The 19,702-nt window shown below is 37.8% G+C and overlaps 3 protein-coding genes across 4 annotated transcripts; 2 read left to right on the top strand and 1 right to left on the bottom strand.

The window, feature by feature from the left end:
* Positions 1–3,462: 3,462 nt before the first annotated feature.
* Positions 3,463–5,197, top strand: LOC106354618 (glutathione S-transferase TCHQD). Its single transcript, XM_013794599.3, has 3 exons — positions 3,463–3,656; positions 3,939–4,183; positions 4,444–5,197. The coding sequence occupies exons 2-3, from the start codon at positions 3,975–3,977 to the stop codon at positions 5,033–5,035; spliced, it is 801 nt and encodes a 266-aa protein (XP_013650053.2). The 5' UTR covers positions 3,463–3,656; positions 3,939–3,974; the 3' UTR covers positions 5,036–5,197.
* On the bottom strand, positions 5,187–13,112 carry LOC106354617 (histone-lysine N-methyltransferase ASHH2). The gene is given in 19 exon segments (XM_048736332.1): positions 5,187–5,427; positions 5,429–6,151; positions 6,283–6,328; positions 6,422–6,501; positions 6,747–6,826; positions 6,907–6,989; positions 7,093–7,169; positions 7,314–7,369; positions 7,454–8,153; positions 8,401–8,457; positions 8,608–8,685; positions 8,765–8,857; positions 8,986–9,102; positions 9,187–9,318; positions 9,443–9,522; positions 9,621–9,793; positions 10,109–10,313; positions 10,477–12,658; positions 12,880–13,112. Coding segments are annotated over 18 exon segments (5,118 nt in total). The 5' UTR covers positions 12,647–12,658; positions 12,880–13,112; the 3' UTR covers positions 5,187–5,259.
* Positions 13,113–15,387: 2,275 nt separating this feature from the next.
* Positions 15,388–19,620, top strand: LOC106354614 (ubinuclein-2-like). 2 transcript variants are annotated; one of them, XM_048736338.1, is made up of 14 exons: positions 15,388–15,842; positions 16,150–16,236; positions 16,343–16,435; positions 16,532–16,608; positions 16,748–16,880; positions 16,962–17,327; positions 17,694–17,772; positions 17,861–17,973; positions 18,061–18,147; positions 18,305–18,430; positions 18,534–18,659; positions 18,770–18,817; positions 18,948–19,058; positions 19,143–19,620. In XM_048736338.1, exons 1-14 carry the CDS (start codon positions 15,597–15,599, stop codon positions 19,470–19,472), a joined length of 2,022 nt encoding a protein of 673 aa, XP_048592295.1. In that variant the 5' UTR covers positions 15,388–15,596; the 3' UTR covers positions 19,473–19,620. The 2 variants fall into 2 exon arrangements, with proteins under 2 accessions (XP_048592295.1, XP_048592294.1); XM_048736337.1 differs by having other exon boundaries at positions 15,390–15,842; positions 17,691–17,772.
* The last annotated feature ends 82 nt before the right edge of the window (positions 19,621–19,702 follow it).

Raw genomic sequence — 19,702 nt, forward strand, 5'->3', positions numbered from 1 at the left:
TATCTTTTTAAAACAAAACTTTTTTCTAGAAAATACATCTTTTAGGAACGGAGGGAGTAACATACTGTGGCATTATTAACATACAATCTTAAAATACCAAAATAAAAACTATTGCAATTAATGCAAAATTACAAACTACTATTATTACTGCACCATGGTTACAAACTATTGCAATTAATGCAAAATATTTCTACAGGATTGGTCGGTGAACATGTCCGGTACGAAGAACAAAAACCACACCCATGTCATGTGACTCTTCCAACAACCGTATAACTTACAAGTGTCGATCTCTCGACTATTAATAATAATCACGTCATCATACCTTAAGACGTTTCCTACCATGCTTACCGGTTGCACCAGGCAACGTACGTACACAACATTAATTACGTAATTAGATATATACGACGGCGGCGTTTATAGTATTAGTAACGTCACTTACACGCCGTTCCTCATGCCCGAAGAAGAAGGTTAGTTATTATGGTGGTGGAGAAAAAAAGATGGAGGGAGAAGTAGTAACAGAATACCTGCCGTTTTAGAAGCAATAAACGACACGCCAACTAAATCCGAAAGGCATGCATCAGCGTCTATACCTCATGATGAATCATTGAGTCATTGACCCCTTTTTTTCTTCTATCTCCATCTCACTCTTTTCTTACATTTTCTCAAGACAAAAACTGCAATCATATTAAAAGATTATTGCCAAAGGGTATCTTTAGTTGTTATGATTTAAATTGAGGAAACGTATTAATTAATCATTTTAATAATCAAACGAATGTATTGTTTTGGTTATTAATTAATCCATAACGTCGAATGATTCAATAGTACATTGATGAGAAATGAAAGTAGCAACAAACTGATGAGAGGTCAAAACCATTAACCGGAAGATAAGGAAACGTGGACTACTCTACTCATTTGGTGGCTTTTGTTTCCGCCACGACAACGCCACTTGATCTTACTTACACATCTCATTTCTTTAACTTTATTTATTTAGTTTTAATTTTTAAACACAATCATTCTCTTTATTATATTTTCGTGTTAACTAATCACGACTTGTGTCGTATAATCGTAATGAATATAACGAATCAAAAGACCGTGTCCCAATAATTCGCATGATTTGTGTGAGATGAATTATTGGCCAGTGCAATTGTACTACACTAAATGATTATCACAAACTCCACATCATAGTAACTTTTTAATTCTGAGGACAATCTTCGAACATACATACTGGGGAAATATTTTGACAGTTGACTCTTTTTTTTTTACAAAGAGTATTTCTAGATTAATGAAATGTTTAAAAAAATCCCCCTAAACCAAACTGATTTTGCAAAGAAGCGTGAATCATGACCATATATTATACAGCCACAAAATATGATGACTATATAAAAATAGCATGTCATTTAAGACGACGGAGAGTTACATGTATACGTCAGAGAATTAGGCCAATTTAGTAGAATTAAATGTGAGCAAAATAATTAATTGTCCTCCCCATAAATCAATACCCTTCATTGCTAAACCACGTGTATTATTAATAGATCATTAGTCAAAAATTAAGACGATGTGAATATGTGATGACTATATACTTTGGTTGGCTATTACTGTAGTCTGTAGATTATTTTCCAGTGACAACAAATAATAGTGCAAGGGATATGTCTCGGATTCAAACCACATTTGGTATGAAAAAATTCTTTAACTCGAAATTTTTAAACATTGACTTCGGGTCATGGAAAATTATGGACTTAAAGCCCGGAAATTCTAATTTTAAAAACAAGTGTAATATAACCCAATATTTTTAAGACTGGAACCGTAAAATGTTAGCAGTTGTGATAATTGTAGACAAACTATTTCACTGAATAAAACAACTAGTAAGACAAATGACTGCGATATATGAACAAATCGACAATATGCATGATGTTGATGGTTCTCTAACTTATAGGTGAAAGTCTTGAAAAACTCGACTCATTTTATTCTATCTTTATATCTATGATTATTTTTGGACCTACTACTATGAACCAAGATGCTTCTGCCTTCATTAACGAAAATGAACGAAAAATTGAGAATAGAAGAAAAATTCGTGGTTGCAACATAAAAGTTCTAATTAAATTCACTAGATTTATGATGAATGAGACCTTTGAAATTTTTGTGGCTATTTACGTGTCAACATTTTGGTGCTTATACATTGTCCCTTTCTATTTTAGAGGTTTGTGTGTTTTATTGGTCCATGCACGTGAATAGTATACTCACACTCGTTATATATTCGTGCGTAGTCGATTGGGTATTTTTTTTTTAACACTAAAATTTCGATGGGCAATTACATAACTCGACGGTAAGCTGAAATGCAAGAATAAACAAAACATAACAAAAAAAAAATAGAGATGGTTGAGAAGAGAAGAGACCCGTGAAGAAGCTTCACTTGTAATACTCAAATGCGATGAAGTCGAATTTGACGCTGAATCGAGAGCAGCTGAAAACTGTCTCTGAAGATGACTGGATCTTTCGACGTTGCAGTGAGGTGCAGAGATACTGCCGGAATAAGACCATACAAAATCATTAACGGTACAACCTATAAAAGATAACAGTTGACAGGGTTGGGAGATGCTGAGTTTAGGTCACATTGCAGTGGGATGTGGAGAGGAGGCGACACAGACAAAAATCTGACTCGAGATAGAGACGATAGCGAATTCATGCGTAGAACTAGCCGACAACTCATCGCTAATGCTTCTGTAGACGATGAGATCCTGGTTCTGACGAGCAGTAAAAACTCGATGAGTAGAGGTACGGTATAAGCAAGAAATTTGAGAGCATCCGTTAAAATAGCAACAATTCCGGTTTAAAGGTCGCAATAGTTGACTGTGAAGAACCGTCGATTAATTTGTACGGAAGGAGTGACTAGTACACAAAATAATCGTAAAAGATTAATACACATCGTTGCTAATTTAGATACATGTTAACATAATATTTTTAATTTACCTGCTAATATTTATAACAATAGTTTCCACTATACATTTTATAAATCGCTGGGCCATATGGGCTTATAATTTGACTAAAATTGGGCCATATTCAATATCTCACCAAAAAACTATATCTCGACAATCTTTCGGCCCATGAGAAAGAGTGTTTCGTTCACCATTAAACTTGCGAGCAGCTGCTGAGCTACCAGATTAAAGAGTTTCTTCAGTCAGAAAATATTTTTAAAATTGTCTATTTTTCATTCCCTTTTCAAATAATGAGAAAAAGTAGAGTAATATAGATGCAATAATAGAACAAATAATTCAGGTTGATAAAGAAAAATGAGGAAGAAGTTGGCAGAATACCAAAAAAGACAGATACACCCTTAACGGACTTCGCCTGGTTAAACCATATTAAATGCGCTATTGACTCAGGAAGGTTGACTAGAAGCAGTACGCACATAGCACGTGGCAACATGAGAGAGCGAGTACACGTTAACGCGTAAGCAAGCAGTTGGAGAATTAGATACTCGCACTTTCCGGAAATTAATTCAGAGGAAATCTTAGCTGTATAGTACTTCTGTCTCTCCCCTTTACAAGAGAAAAAGGACAAAACTTTAAAAAGGAGAATCCTCCCCTCAATTCGAGAAACCACGAAAGGGTTTTACTTTGATTCAGTTCTTGTTCTTGAAAGTCTTCTCCTTTTGTTTGGTAAGAACCTGTCTTCTCGTCTTTGTTTGCTTCTCAATCTAAGCCCTGTTCTGTATCAACCCTCGTGTGTTTTGATTCGATACCTTCAATATAGGAGTCTCGTGTAATGTTAATTTGGTGTTTTAATTTGTGTAAGTGTTTAGCAGTTGATTAATTTTTTTTGGTCGGTTTGAATTACTTTTTTAATTTCTTAAATATAATTTAAATCTGTCTATTTGTATAATAGGACAGTTTGGGTTTAGGTTTGGATTTGAATGTGTTTTATTGTCTTTGATGATGCAGCTTTTGGACAATATTTTTGGTCTTGGGTCTGAAGCAATGCAGTTATATCATCATCCATACTCGTTAGACAGCCAAAGAGTGAGACTAGCTTTGGAAGAGAAAGGCATTGATTACACATCGTACCATGTGAATCCCATCACAGGCAAGCACATGGACTCTTCCTTCTTCAGGATGAATCCCAACGCCAAGCTTCCCGTTTTCAGAAACGGTTCTCACATCATTTTGGACACTATCGAGATCATAGAGTATGGCTACACTTTCTCACCATTGTTAAATAATAACTATTAACCAAGTGGTGGTAGCCTAGTAGTAATCTCCTGGGGCTTGGTGTGTACCCACATCAGTCTTTGGTTCGATTCCCTCTGGTACTAAATTATCATCACTTGGGCTTGCCGAAGCCCAAGTGGTTTAATCGTAACAGATGATCGGGCCGATAGGGTTTATCAACAAAAAAAAAACTCTTTATGGTAAAATAGTAATTAAAAGTTAATTAAATTTTGTTTAGGTACTTGGAGAGAATAGCTGAGGTTTCATCTGGTGTAGAGGACGCTACTTTTGGTAGAGAAGTACTTGAATGGATGCGGAAGATTAGAGAATGGGACTCCAAGCTTTTCACACTTGCTCACATTCCTGATAACCGTCGCCTCTATGTTTCCAAGTTCTTGAGGATGGTTATGATTGCACGGATGGCCGAGTCTCCGGACTTGGCTAGTGCTTACCACAGGAAGCTAAGGGAGGCTTACGACACAGAGGACAAACTAAAAGACCCTGAAGCCCTGAGGAGAAGCAAAGACCATTTGCTCAGGCTTCTAGATGAGGTTGAGACTAAGCTAGAGGGGACTAGTTATGTGGCGGGGAATGAGTTTAGCATGGCTGATGTGATGCTGGTGCCTGTGTTAGCTAGGCTATCGCTGTTGGATTTGGAAGAGGAGTATATAAGTAGCAGGAGGAATCTTGCTGAGTATTGGGTGGTTGTGAGGAGTAGACCGAGCTACAAGAAGGTTATTGGAAGGTACTTTAATGGGTGGAGAAAGTATGCAACGCTTTTGAAGACTTGGATGTTTGTTAGAGTCAGAAGCTTGCTAAGAAAATATTGAATTGTTAAAAAATATTTTGGTTTTTCTTTGTCATGTTTTTAAGTGTTTTCCCACTTTGAATGTTCATTTTTTACATAACATTGTAAAGTTGAGAAAAGTTTGTACCAAGAATGCTTATTTATTAAGAAGTTTGTAATGTGAATAAAGAATGTGATTGAAATATAACTTTTACTCATAAAATGAAGTTTTTTTTTTCTGGCTTTTAAGTCATTAAACAAAAGAATTTAGAATATACCAAAAGGGGGAAGAAAAGCACATGATTCCCCTGAAGAGGACTTTACTGTAATTCTCATCAAGAGCTGCATTGTTTTAACTTTCATGGAATGTGTACTTCTCTCTCTAAATTCAAGATTTTCTTGATTGTTGATCTTCTTCTCTACAGTTAGATGCCTCAGGTATGGAGCTGTTTGCTGTTTTCTCCCACCCGTTGTATCGTATCCATGGAGGAACGTTCTGTTTCTGTTGCCGAAAGTAACTTGTTCCTATATCAGACGAAAACTCTCTCTTCCGCTTTGGAGAGGCCGAGACTGTTCCGTTTCCCTTATTAGCGAAAAACTCACCGTGAGTAACAGGTGGTAGAGGTGGAAACGGTGCGAACGGCACCCCAGGAGCAACGGACCAGCTATTAGGGTCGTCTTTGCAGGGTGAACCACACTGATGAACGATGCTAAGCGGGATCCCATAGGAGACTGTTAACCGAGAGAGGAACTTTGCTTGTGGCTGTGCGGTGACTGCGTTAGGCGCATCCGTGCAAGGCGATGAGAACCCGGGTGGAAGGTCGTCTTGGACATCTGTCATGGTTCGTTGCTCTTTTGAAGTAGACGGCTGGTCCCATCTGCTTTTACGCTTGCGTCCATTTGTCTCGGGAAGGCTGGAGGAAGTAGGTTGTATGCACCCGTCAGATACAGAAGGTGTTTCGGGAGTTGCAGCCCTTGAGGAAAACGGTTCTGCACGTCTTGGCGAATGATGATCGTATCTAGGTTCTTGTGATGATCTGAATCTGCTGTTTATAGGTGATCTTCTAGACTCCGATCTCTCTTCTCTGTCGATGCGCCAAGGTTTTCTTAAATGCTTAGGGATAAATCTGTCTCGGAAGTTCCTCGCAATTTGATGCACCTGCAGGCATATACACATGAAACCAATTAGAAACTAGAAGGTATAACAAATAGATAAAGATGAAATATCTATGGTGCTCAAGAGTTCATGATTCAGTAGAATTCATAAGAGGTATATGGGACGCTAGGTACCTGTTTGTCATCATGCTCGGTGAGTGTTAGAATAGACTGCTTGAAGCTGCACAGAGATAAACATGAAATGTCATAAAATTATTTAAGTAGAAGAAAAAAAGAGACACAGGCGACATATCCTTGATTAAAATTTACGAACCTTTCCATCCCTGCATAAGGAGGTGGTCTGACTATATGCTCCAGTGCAAGAATATCCCTTGTAGCAAGATACTCTAATACCTGAAGCAATGCAAGTGATATTGATTGTAAGCAACCTAGAATTTAAGAATGTATTAGCTAGAAAATCTTAAAACTCTTTGGTATTTATTCACTTTGCACAGTCATTTCATACCATATTTAATGAATATTTCACAGTGGCTAAGATGAAAGAACTGCCTTTGGGTTGGTATTATCACTTAACTAAAAAGTGCCGAGTGTGTTCTGACCAGTATATAAACAGAAGCAACAGGTAACAAGGGATGTACCTTCAAAAGTTTTCGGAGTATTGGGGTCTTTTTAAAATCCCTCCGGTATTGTTTCATGATATTGTGTAACATTTGCAGACCTGGATGTGTTTGGAGGTTAATTCATACAATAAAGGAAAAGGACAGGCCTAGGTACCATACTAAAAGAAGCTAGACGTACCATTCTTGTTGATTACGTCCACCAAAACAGTTCGTGACTTTGTCTTCAAAAGGGCATCAAGAATCATTGAAAGATCTCGATTGCTGCAATGGTTGCACAAAAAAAAAAAAGAAATTCAGGCAACAGATGCAGAATGTAATAAATCTATAATATGAATTAAGATAAGCAGGTTAAATGCTTGGAGACCTTTGAATTCCTTCATTGGCATTGCCCCTGGAAGCAGCAGTGAGAAGCAGAAGTTTCAAGTAGCCCTTTGCTGAATCCTGTTTGTTTAAAAAAAAAGGAAAAGGAACTTAGATATGCAACGTACTGTTGCTGGATAATGGACCCTTAGAAAGGAGCGAAGATGATGTTTTAGCCTTAAAGCATAACTAATTATAGTAGAAAAGTAATGCTATGTAACTTACCCTCCGCTTGCTAATCCCTCCCCCAGCATCTAGTAACTCGTTCAGTTTCCCTTCAACTGCAAATTTGGTGGTGTTATTAGCGAGTATGGCAGAATGTTTTTGGTACTATTAACAATTTACGTCTAATACAAGTACCGTACATGTTTCAATACGCCCGCTGGGAGAAACTTCCTCTGATCCTTTAGATTTGATGGGCTGCTGTTGCAACTTTTTGACTGGTGTAGTCTGTGCTTTGTTAACACCAGGAAGAGCTTGCTTGCTGGACCCTGATGAACGCGAAGTTTTAGTACGAGGGCGGGGTCGTGAAAGTATCTTTACATCTTCACCAGATCCATGCTTTACTGTTTTATCAGCATTTGCACCATCCGAGGACAGTCTGCTGATAGACTTGGACGCGGGAGATGCGCCTTTAGTCTTCTTTTCAAGAACCTCCTGCTGGACATCAATGACAGGCATGTCTGTCGAAAGTTCCTTGGATGCTTCGGTCGGTTGAAAAGATGGAAGAACCTCGCTCTCTGGAAGTTTTACAGATACCAAGCTAGGCGATTGGGAAGCAAGGTCCTTGGAATCATCAACCTTTGTAGAGTTCTGCGGCATTTGCATGTCAGCACCATCCATGAAGATCTTAGACGTTGCATCTAAGATTCCTTCCCCACTTTCGTCATCATCAAGGATCACAAGTTCGGGATACTCTTCATCTGAATCACTTTGAACAACTACATCACCGTTCAAAGGATCTCCCCCAATGTAACCTCGGCAATGTGATGATCCACAGTAACACTTTTTGGCAGCGGCACCAAAAACCCTCACATAGTTGTAGTCAAATGTCAACTCCTGACCCTGCAATGCAACATACAGATTAAAAAAAAAATCATTATTGTTGTTATTATTATAGTCAGACCTTGATTCTTTTTGGATTTGGCGTTTGTATTTATGTTAGCATGTTAATTACTGTGTTCACTTTGAAAAGGTCGCAACACCATAGTGTTTTCATCAAACATACTTTAAAAATAGTTGACCTTTTGACTATACAGTTTGTACTGGAATTCAATATCACAGAACAGACGTAAAGTGTGAGAGAGCCTACCTTCTTAAGGTCTTTCATGGAGAATATTCCAACGCAAATTTCACCATTCACCATCCACTGCAACAGCATTTATTAAATACAAAAAATGAAAAACATACACATAAATTAACAACGAGGCAGACAAGCTAAAGAAGAAGTTTCCAATTCAGATTTTTATCAGTGAGTTTAGAACCATTCGTGATACCGCAAAGAAGGCATAATAGTCACCTTTTCCGTACGGCAGTTTGGTTCACAACTATGGTTAATGAAACGCCCTAAATTTCCCTTTGCACCAGCATCAATTACCTGCATTAACAAAGTTATTGCAAGATGCAACATAGATACAATTATAACAAGCGCAACCAGCAGAAGTATGAACGTTTACCTCATTCCCATTCAGTGTCATGAAATAGAAATGTTTCTGACCCATGGAAGCATAATCCTTCTGACGAGACTCATAAGATTGCATATCAAGCACCTGTTACACAAGGAAATGATCCATATCTATTAGCTATCTCACGGTATACGTGTTTAAGAAAAAGCACATATACGGAAAAATACTGTAGGCTGACAAAAGCCCATCTACAACGATCATCAGAAGCATACCTCTCCAACGTATTCAATAAGGAATTGTCCCTCACGTACATCCTCAAGCAATCTCAGGCCATAACCCTTCTTACCCGATTGGAATCTCTCAAACTTAACGTACTTCCGTTTTTGAAACTGCAGAAATATGGGAAAAGATTTCAGAAAGATATAACATGACTCTGAATGTAACGCTTTTTCTTGCAAACTAGACAACATTACCTGCTGATTTGAGCATAGATCGCCAGCAGGGCATGTACCATGGAGACATTCAATGTTAAGCATTCTATTCAGACATTCTTCTCCACAACCCAGTCTACCATCAGGTGGTGGTTTGCAGTGACAAACCATTATCTGTCCAAAATAGAAGGAAACATGATAACTAAGTAATAGCTCTAGAAAAGGCCAACACTGACAGCGGAAACACATTTCTACTAAATCATTACTAACATAACTTAAAAAATTCAAGAAAATTAACCTCGTCTATTGTTTGATTTTTACGGTTACGATGAAGAAACTGGTTTGTTTTTATGGCCCTGAAGCACGCCTTTTTGTTAACTGCATATTGCGGGTAAGAAAAACATAATCAAGAACTGAATACATAAAAAAATCATATGATAGTTTCCTATTGTACACTAATACTGAACTATAAGCACCTGGCAAACGTTTGCTCTTCTGTTCCTTGTCTTTCCCCCTTTTAGCCGCCTCATAGTCATATGCATCTGCTTCATCCTGTCCTATGCCCAACTGGTCATTAATTTCTTCATTTGACATCTCTTGAGAGATTGAGCAATGAGCAAAATCTTTATCTGAGTTGTTCATACAGATCCTTCAAACAAGAGAATTCACATTAGATATCGAGAAAGATTACAACAAATCAATAGATGAGCGAAGTAGCAATTATGGAATCATAAAAAGCTAGGGACACTAAATCTAAATGTAAACATTTGACACTCAATCTTAAGTTGTAAAAATATCAAGTAAAACCTATCAAGCACAATGGAAATTTTGATAAAAGGTTTGATGCAAACGCGACAAGCACAGAAGTTTACACAAACTTGTAAACCACAACAAGATTAACCATCATATGCAACACACTTTTCATCTAGGATTTTTATCAAAACAAGTTCATATGCATACATACCATCTCGAGCTCTCGTCAATTGACTCTACCACAGAAGCAGGTATTCGTCGCCATTTAAAACAATCATCGCATCGAACCCAAGCACTCTCTGTGGGAGAGCTATCCTCAATAGTAAGGTCCATGACCGCTTCCCCATGAATACCATCTTGCCATATGGCGCCATTAACGGCACTGGGTTTTCCAATATTAGCGTCCAAAAGAGCACCTATTACACGAGTTCACATAATATGCAACTTAATCATTTGTGTATTCAAAAAGAGTGGAAGCTTCATAAAGAAAGGAAAAACATTGGGATGCTCATCAGGTGAACATAAAATAGTGTAAGAGGGGCATAGACAACGAACTTAGAGCTAATCAAAAGGGCGTACCTGTTGTTTCATTAGAAACCACTCTTCCTACTTCATGATCTTTACTATCATCACTTCCAGCACTCCTATTTATAAAGCTGTGTTGCTCTAACGCCGCTTGAGATTCATTTTTTCTCCCGCCTTTGGCAGACTTGGACTTGGATTTCCCTTTTCTTGTTCCATTACCTTTTGGCTTAGGATTTTTACTTTTTTTGGCGTTGGGAATTAGATGTGAACCATTTTCCAAAGGAGATACTGAAGCAAGCAATTCATCCTGTTTTTCTAATCCTCTGCTCGTGTTGACCAGGTCTTCGGCAGTGCTGGAAAAACCATGAGGCAAATCCTTTTGCACAGAGTTGATAACTTCTGAATCTGGTGAAGTTTCAGAGTCCAGGGGCCGGGTTCCATTGGCCCTCTCGCCCTCTTCAACCACCATACTAGAGGAAAGGTGTGTACCCTCATCTAAAACATCACCACCTAGCTTCCTACATAACCCCCCAGCGTCTTGGTTCTTTTTCTCATCCGTAATAGAATCAGATAACAGCCTACATGAAAGTTTCTCCAAGGAATTGTTTTTCTCTTTTAACTGCTCTCTAGTTTCCACAATCTGGAGTTTATCCTCGACAATATCTGCAGGCCCTGGAAACTCTAAACCCTTTCCGGCCTTAACAAAACCACCAGCAGGCAAAGAGTTGCCACTGACCTTAGAGACTGTAATGTTCAAAGGTTTTTGGCCACCTGACTTACCAAATTTAACTTTCAAACGAAGGCAAGAGCCACTTGATGCTTGGGTATTATGCTCTCCATTTTTAGGACTGTTCTGAGGTTGCTTTGTTTCGTGATGCGGAGGTCTACCATAAGGAATATTATTGCTCTGTAAGAAGATTTCAGCGGTCCTACATGGCAATCCCCACTGAGAAGAACGGTCTGGTTTTGAAACAGAGCTCCTCTTCTGCTTCGAACAGTTAAAAATTGAGTCCAAATTTCTTTCTGATTGTTTCTTTCTAGAGGATTTTCTCGGAAGAGGAGCACCCAGATTGGTCTGCGACAGATTACCCTGTTTACCGACTCGGGACCTCCTTCGAGGTGAAGACTCGCTAGTCCCAGATGCAGAAGCAACTTCGCCACCTATTCTGCCATTGCCATCTACTATCCTGATCGACTCCACTGCGTTTTCAGGATTACGAGCACCAATGCCTCCATTACCAAACTTCAACGGAAAACTCCTCACCAAAGAAGGGTCGGTAATAGGGGCGTTGGCTTCTACACCGGAGGTATTTTCCTCTATGAGTGACGTCCGACTGAAACTTTGCGCTCTCGGATCAGCAGCCACATCATCATTCATACCAGCCACATCACTTTCACTTGATGAATTCCCCACATGGTTCTTTAGCAGTGTTTCATTCTTCTCAGAAAGATCAGTATGCAGCTCATCCTCATGTACCAACCTCAAATCTGGATCGATCGTCTCTTTGTCTACGATGTAATCAAGATCACATGAACGCAGACCACCATCACTATTACTTAACATTTCCGTGATAGCTAACGAAGGAGATACCACGAGAGGGATATTGCCATCAGTATCACTTGAAGACTTCACATCATTCTCTGTCTCACTGCAACCCAAACCCCCAGAATCCAATGCTGAATCTGGAAAGGGACAACTCCGAATGAGAGAAACATCATCACTCGATGGTTCGTTATTTCCTTCCTTGCCTTCACCATCACTTCCAGCTTCATCATTCTCTATATCTTTTTCACTTTCCAAAGACTCAACCTTTTCAGGTGCATCATTTAGAAAAACCGATTCAGTACCTGCTTCACTGACCCCTATGGGCAATACTGTGCCACCACCAAGCACAGTGGCATCAGAAACCGATCCTTGACCTTGCTCAGCAGCTTCATCCGAAACCACTCCAGGTTTCTGACTTTCATCAGCAACGCAACAAACAGCATCAGTGTTTTCCTCAAGTTTTCCCTCCCCCATTTGCTCAGCCTCTAGAAAGCACTCCCTCTGGTCCTCCTCCATCGCAGGGTTTGTAACTGATGCAGCCTGTGGAGTCTCCAAACTAGTGATTGACTCTATATCTTCTCCAGCCTTCTCAGATAAACTTCCATTGATGTCCATCGCAGCAGAGGTAAGATTTTCATCCCCGGAAGGGTCACTAACACCGTTCTCCTTGCAATCCATCGTTAATGTCACCTGAAAACAAAACGCAGCGTTTTACCAAAACACATCAAAGACAAAACTCTATGCAGATTGTAAAGCGAATCCACCCTCCCGTATGAAACGTGATCTAGATATTGAAGGTCAACGAAAAGCCAAAAACACAATACAATAGCCTCTGATTCTATCCTGATTTGAATGGATAACAATAAATAATTGAAAAATTGGAAGAGATAGACGGAAAGCGAAACCCTAACCTCATGAATCGGAGGTAGAGATTAGGCGAATGACGACGAAGGTAAGCCTGGGGAAACGAGGAGCTGAGAAAACCCTAGAGAGAGAGAGAGAGAGAGAGAGAGGCGGAGACGATTTGCGATGGAATCGGAAGTAGAGAGGGGAAGAGACAAACGCGAAGCCGTCAGTTTTTATTTTTTTATTTTTATGAGAGCTTTTCGATTTTTTGATTTTTTTTCTCTCTTTTCTTATTTAATCTTTTTTGTTAATTTGCTGCTATTTGGACCTTTGGATAGCAGATTTTTTTCTTAAATTGGTGTTTTTGAGTTAATTTTTGAAATGATTACTTTTTATAATGAGAAAAAAACTAAGATAGCATCAAACCAATTTTTTATTCTCAAACTAGCATTCAAAGCTTAAATTCACAAAAATAAGTTTTATTAAAAATGTAAATATACACTTATATCCATTGGGTTAATTAATCCAAACTTTAAGGTTTAGAGTTAAGGGATAAAGTTTTGGAATTATAGTTTAAAATTTTATAAAATAAAAAATAAATACTAAAAATTAAAAATTAAAAAACAGTCTCAAAAAGTATTTTTGAGTTATAAAAAAAAGTTAAAAAATAAAAAAAATTCGAAAAAATATTTCAAAACAAAAAATATAAAAAAATTCAAATCTGAAAACATATAATCTGAAACTGTAAAAAAATCTTTTTTTATTTATTTTTATTTTATTTGTTTTTATTTATTTAATTTTAAACCAATGGTATTAGAGATATTTTACCATTTAAAATTAAATAAACAAAATCAAGGGTATTGAGAATATTTTACCTTTTAATGAATGTCATTTTTGTGATTTTTTACTTCTAGCGCTATTTTTGAAACAAAAACTCAAAATATGTTATTATTGACAATTACTCTTTTATAATTACTCTTATAAAATTCGTTCTCCATAAATCTACATGATTAATATAATTTTTACGATTTAAATCCTACAAATGTACCTCCCTACTGGACTCGAAGACTTTCTGTTATTCTAATTTCAATGATTCCTGTGAAAATGATTGTTGACAAATACGCATTTCTGTTATTGGATTCAAATAATTTATGTTCTATTCTTTTTTTTTGGTCTTCATGCGTGTTCTTTTTAAAAGTATTTACAGTTTAAGAAGTTAAAAACTTTTACATGAATATTTTCCAAAATGCCAGTTTGTTTTTAAGATATTCAGATCGGTTGCACCAAAAAAAAAATTATTCAGATCTATGGGCGTGTCCGTGTTGAGTATGGTCCCAAGTGGTGGTAATCAAAGACGCACAAACTGTAAGATATTTTTATTTGCCCTTTTCTTCTAATTGCCGGTTTCAATTTGATATGTTTTGTTTAGTCGTTCCTATAATGTTTTTTATGTGTCTTTTCCATAATGCTATAAAAGTGCAAATGGCGATCATATCGTAGTGTCACAAATCATTCGAGTCTACCAAACCTACGTACTTATTAAATTCTACTATTGTACATATACCCACTAGCAATCATATCATAACCCTCGGAATCTTTATAAACAAGTCTTTTTTCTTTTAAAGTTATTAAAAACTTGAGAAGACTTTTACTTACCTCCACCAATAAAGAGGGAACATGTTTACAATCCTAGACTCTCGTTACCTGACAACTCATACAAAAATGGCGATTGATTTGCGTTCTCATTGTTGAAGATGCAACTACATGGTCTGCAAGACGTATAACATTTGTACCCAAGATGTATAAACAAACGTGATGGAAATATAACTACCAAATCTAACTTGTCTTGCTACTAATAAACCAGCCATACATACGCCTTATATACCAGTATTTTATAGTTATATCTATAAACATCATATTCATAACTATATAAACAAGTAGGCAAATAGTGATAGTTGGAGGACGGCCTAAACTCAGATGTCATGGGTTCAATTTCTAATGGACGTAAAGTTGATTTTTCTTGGTCAATGTGGATTTTGACTTCGTCTCATGCAGTTTACATGATATTCCAATAACAAACAATATGTCGTACAATATTTATGAGATAATGTCAAGAAAAGTGTCTTCTTTAGATTTTCCAAGCACATAAGAAAATATTAGTAATTAAATTTATTTATATATTTTATTATATTTAATTTATATATTGTTTGATTTTCAATCTGATTTGTCGATATTTATTGATAGGGAAAATCACATTTGAAACACTTCACTTACTAGTACTTTAAACACTTACTAGTGATATTTTTTTATCATAACAGACCTTCAAATATGTTTTTAGGCGATCGGTTGATTTTACATATATGTCAGTTTTTAAAAAAAAAATTAATAAAAATGCATAAAAATTCGAAAATTTGTAAAAAAATATACAATATTCTTAAGCAACACTTTTTGTTGTCATCAAGGCCCATATTACTCATCCCATTCGAATAAAGACCGGCCCATCATCGAGAAACTCACAAATCACGAGGTATAGCCAATTGACCACAAAGCCCTCAACAACACAAGTTTTTTTTTTTCTAACAGGAAAAAAGAAAAGAAAAGCAAAGCGTCATTGCTGGGTGTATCCCGCGCAACGTTCTAACAAAACTCCTCCTCTCAGTTTCTAATCTCACACCTCCAAAAAAAAAACTCTCCCCACAATCTCCGCTCCTTGATTCATCTCCTCATCTCCGATCCGGGTCTCCACAGAGTCCAACTCCGACCCGACCCGACCCGATCACCCATGGGGGAAACCAAGGCCGCAACCGACGGCGGTTCAGCTTCCGGCGAATCTTCGAAGCCCTCGGCGAAGCTATTGACCGCCGGCGATCGGAGATTGCTCAAGGTGGAGCTTCGGCAAGGAGAGACGACTTACGTTTCGTGGAAGAAGCTTATGAAGGAAGCTAGCAAAGGCGATTTCTCGTCGGCTTCGGCGATTGACGCGCCGCCTCCTAATGCTAACCCTAATCTCGAGTCTCGGATTGCTCCGGTTAGTGTATAGATGTTGCCTTATTGGTTTCGGGGAAGGTTTTTGGTGAAGTGGAATTGAGGAATTGTGGTTTCAATTCGTTGTTCTTCGCATTGGGGTTGATTCTAGGGTTTCAATAAGCTAATGATTGAGACTAAGAGAAATTATTAGTGATTGTGAATTGCTAGTTACGAGTGAGTATGCTTTTGATCTAGAAAGGATGAATTTTGTTCAGATTAGTGTAAATGTATGATTGATATATGCAGTAAGCTCTTTCAAGTTATGTTTCGAATGCTTTATTGATATATATATATATATTCCAATGCAGGGGGTACCAGTAGAAGGTGAGACGGTCGACCAACCTCATTCTAATCGTTTTAACGCCGTTATAGAGAAGATCGAGAGGCTTTACATGGTGTGTTTCCATGTTTTTTTACAAGTTAGATGGGTGCTATGGGCTGGTTCTTTCACAAATTTCTGAATGTTGTATGCTTATTTACTTTCGGTGAATAAATTTTCAGGGGAGAGATAGTAGTGATGGGGAAGAGTTAGATGGTGCTCCTGACGATGACGAGTATGACACTGAAGATTCATTTATCGATGACGTTGAATTGGTTAGTATAGATATCCTTCGTATGTTTTTTTTTTTGTGTGATCGAAGTGTATCTTTATATCTAAGGTTTTCATAATTTGTTTTTGTTGTATTGTAGGATGAGTATTTTGAAGTTGATGATTCGGCAATTAAACATGATGGATTTTTTGTTAATAAAGGAGAGTTAGAACGGATGTAAGTTTCTTGTCCTCTTATTATTATTGCATTTTATCACATCACGTAGGTTATCGATAGGATTCAGGTTTCCAGTTGCTCCTCTATAAATATACTATCTTCCATTTATTATCTAAATCGTGTTTCCTTTCTACAACAGTGCACCGTTAACAACAACAACATCGAACAAACAACCAAAGAAAAGGAAAAGGAAAGAGTCGGCAAAACCTTGCGGCGATGTTGTTGATGTATCCAGTAAACAAGCCAAGATTGCTAAGACGGTTGGGGGAAAGGTAGTACCATTACTTAAAAGTTACTTTTGAATCCTTAAGAGTTCTAGTCCAGACGATTGATTGTATATTGTGAAAGTCCAGGATCAATCAGCTGCTTCTGGGCTCTGTCCAAAGAAAAAGTCCAATGATACAAAGACAGTACAGGATTCGGTTTCTCCTTTGAAAGTGCAAAGTGGCAATGACTCCTTGTCTTTAGAAAATGTGAAGCATAGTGATAAAGCGAATCATCAGCCAAGGAACACCACAAGTCCGAAGTCAAAGGCAGCTGGATCTTCTGGCGCTCTTCATCTGAAGTGCAGCAAAAGTGCTCATCAGCAATCTAATTCCGTGCCAGGAAAATCTCGGCCAATTGTTTTGGAAAAATCAACAGTAGCACGTCAGAAAGAAAACAATGGGATGCATGACCAGGACAATGCAACAGTAAGCAGACAGTCTAATCAAATAACTGTAAGTATTTTCCAGCTATGTTAAGCATATACGAGTCCTCATTTTAGCTGGTCTAGAATCCGAAGGAAGCATGAATTTGGGGTCTTTCATCTTTAACACCCCCAAGAATGATGATTCTCTGAGCTCTGAGGTTGTAAAATGATCTGTCATTGCGAAGATATTAGCAGTAAATATACTAGATGGTATATATGTGTCACGCTATGAAGCTGACATCCATTCAACGTTGTTTCTGTCTATTTTGCTGCTCTATTTTTCATCTCGACTCTGGGTTTATCTTCCTGGCTAATATTCGCTTACATTCCTTTTTCTCGCATACTTAACTTCTGTTTATAATCCTGCAATAACCCCTCTCTCTGTATTCAGAAGAAAGGCGGTTCTAACGTGAAACCTAAAACCTCGACACTTGAGAAAGCCTTCAGGGAATTGGAGAAGGTTGTCGCTGAATGTGAGTTTCAACTGTTCGAGCACTTGTTCTCTACATGTATGGCAATTTAAATACCATTTAAGCAAACAACTTGTCCAAATTATTGCAGCAAGGCCTCCTACTGCTACGGATAATCAAGATGCTGATACCTCTTCCCAAGTAGTGAAGAGGAGATTGCCAGGAGACGTAAAATTGAAGCTTGCTAAAGTTGCTAGGATTGCGGTAACCAAGCTCTCCTTCTTGTCCTTTAAAAAAAAAATTAAAATCTCCCAGATGTGTTAAAAGACTAGAAATTTTGTATTCTTGAAGCAAGCGAGCCAAGGGAATTTATCAGGAGAGTTAATTAATCGTCTCATGAGCATAGTTGGTCATCTAATACAAGTTAGATCGTTAAAGGTAACCTCTATCCCATGTATACCGATACTTGTTATTGAAAATTTCTGAAGTTCCAGGCTAAAGCTCTCCCTTTTCAGAAAGAGTTAACAAGACATGCTTTATTAGAGAAGGAGCTAAAGCTCTGAGGGTTATCTAATAATATGCTTTATTGTTACAGAGGAACTTGAAAATCATGATCGATTCCGGCGACTCTGCAAAACGAGAAAATGATACTAGATTTCAAAGTATCAAGAATGAAGTTATTGAAACGTTAAAAACACAAGTTCCGTTGATGGAACCCCAGGTTCTCTCTCCTCTGTTCTACTCTACTAGTTTCACTGATCTGATTTTCAAAATGGATTTCTTATCCGGTGTTTAACATATGTACTTTGGTTCTTTTCTCACAGGCAACCAATCAAGAAGCTGGAACATCAGACGATTTTGAAAATCCTCCTCCGTCTACGAAGAAGAAGTTTGTCATGGATGAGGCGCTGGAGGACAAATTGTGTGATCTATATGACATCTTTGTTGATGTAATAAAGATTTTCCATTTTGGCAACCTTACATAACAATGCTTTTCACTTTATTAGACCCATAATTGAAAGTTTGAACGTAGTATGTGCTCTGTTTTTGGTGATACTAGGGATTGGATGAAGATTCAGGTCCACAGATCAGAAAGCTTTACGCAAATGTAAGTTCCTTATCTTTTGGCTTTTCCATGTTCATTCAAAACTCACTAGACTATACCTTGCCTAAATTTCAAGATTGGTTATCAAATCTTCGTAAAATGATTTTTCTTTTGTGATTTATTCATGCTTCAGTTAGCTGAACTCTGGCCAAACAGATTAATGGACAATCATGGGATCAAGCGTGCCATTTGCCGGGCAAAAGAAAGGCGGAGAGCATTGCACGCAAATCTTGGGAAGGAGATGGTATTTTTTTTAAAAAAAATTCTCAACTTAGTTTCCATGATCTCTCGCAGTGTGATCATTCATCAGTCCATTTTCTTATTGAAGGATCAAGGGAAGATGAAGAAGAAACAGACACAGTTGGTACAAAAATCAGAGAGTACAGCTTGTCCCGACAAGGCTTCAGGTGTTGGAGATAAAACAACAGGTGTTGTCCCAAGCGCAACCACCACGTCCTTAGTCCAGACTCAACCTGCAGTGGACAAGTCAAAGCAGAAGCATGAGAAACTGAAAGGAAGCTCAAGCTCTAGCGACCCTTCAGGAGAAGCAAAGGCAACCAAAAGAAAGAAAGAAAAGAGTGCAGAAGAATCTCACATACCCACAGTGAAGCAGCAGATACGTCCACAGGCTCCACTGGACCTGAACCTGCCTAGTTAAGTAGTACGGCCTAGTTTCTGTTTTAAGTTTTTTTTTTTTGTAGTCAAAGCTTCGCTCTAGCCTTGTCTTTTGTAGCATTTGAAGTTCCAAGGACAAAAATGTAATTGCGGCAAATTATTTACCCACAATCTTTATCTTTATGTCTGTCGTTGGCCCAATTGAGTGTAATTATGGGCCTGACCAAACAATAAAAGCCCAAAAACAAATTGAAATGTGAAATGAAGCTCACT

This window comes from Brassica napus, chromosome A7 (assembly GCF_020379485.1).
Source record: "Brassica napus cultivar Da-Ae chromosome A7, Da-Ae, whole genome shotgun sequence".
In the NCBI taxonomy this organism is placed as follows: Eukaryota; Viridiplantae; Streptophyta; class Magnoliopsida; order Brassicales; family Brassicaceae; genus Brassica; species Brassica napus.

What these genes read in the sequence shown, in the direction of transcription:
- LOC106354614 (XM_048736337.1), top strand. Translation starts at nt 15,597, where the DNA reads ATGGGGGAAACCAAGGCCGCAACCGACGGCGGTTCAGCTTCCGGCGAA. An exon ending in GACAGTCTAATCAAATAACT is followed by an intron (nt 17,328 to 17,690) that starts GTAAGTATTTTC and finishes CTCTGTATTCAG; the next exon opens with AAGAAAGGCGGTTCTAACGT. An exon ending in GGAGAAGGTTGTCGCTGAAT is followed by an intron (nt 17,773 to 17,860) that starts GTGAGTTTCAAC and finishes AAATTATTGCAG; the next exon opens with CAAGGCCTCCTACTGCTACG.
- LOC106354618 (XM_013794599.3), top strand. Translation starts at nt 3,975, where the DNA reads ATGCAGTTATATCATCATCCATACTCGTTAGACAGCCAAAGAGTGAGA. An exon ending in GACACTATCGAGATCATAGA is followed by an intron (nt 4,184 to 4,443) that starts GTATGGCTACAC and finishes AATTTTGTTTAG; the next exon opens with GTACTTGGAGAGAATAGCTG.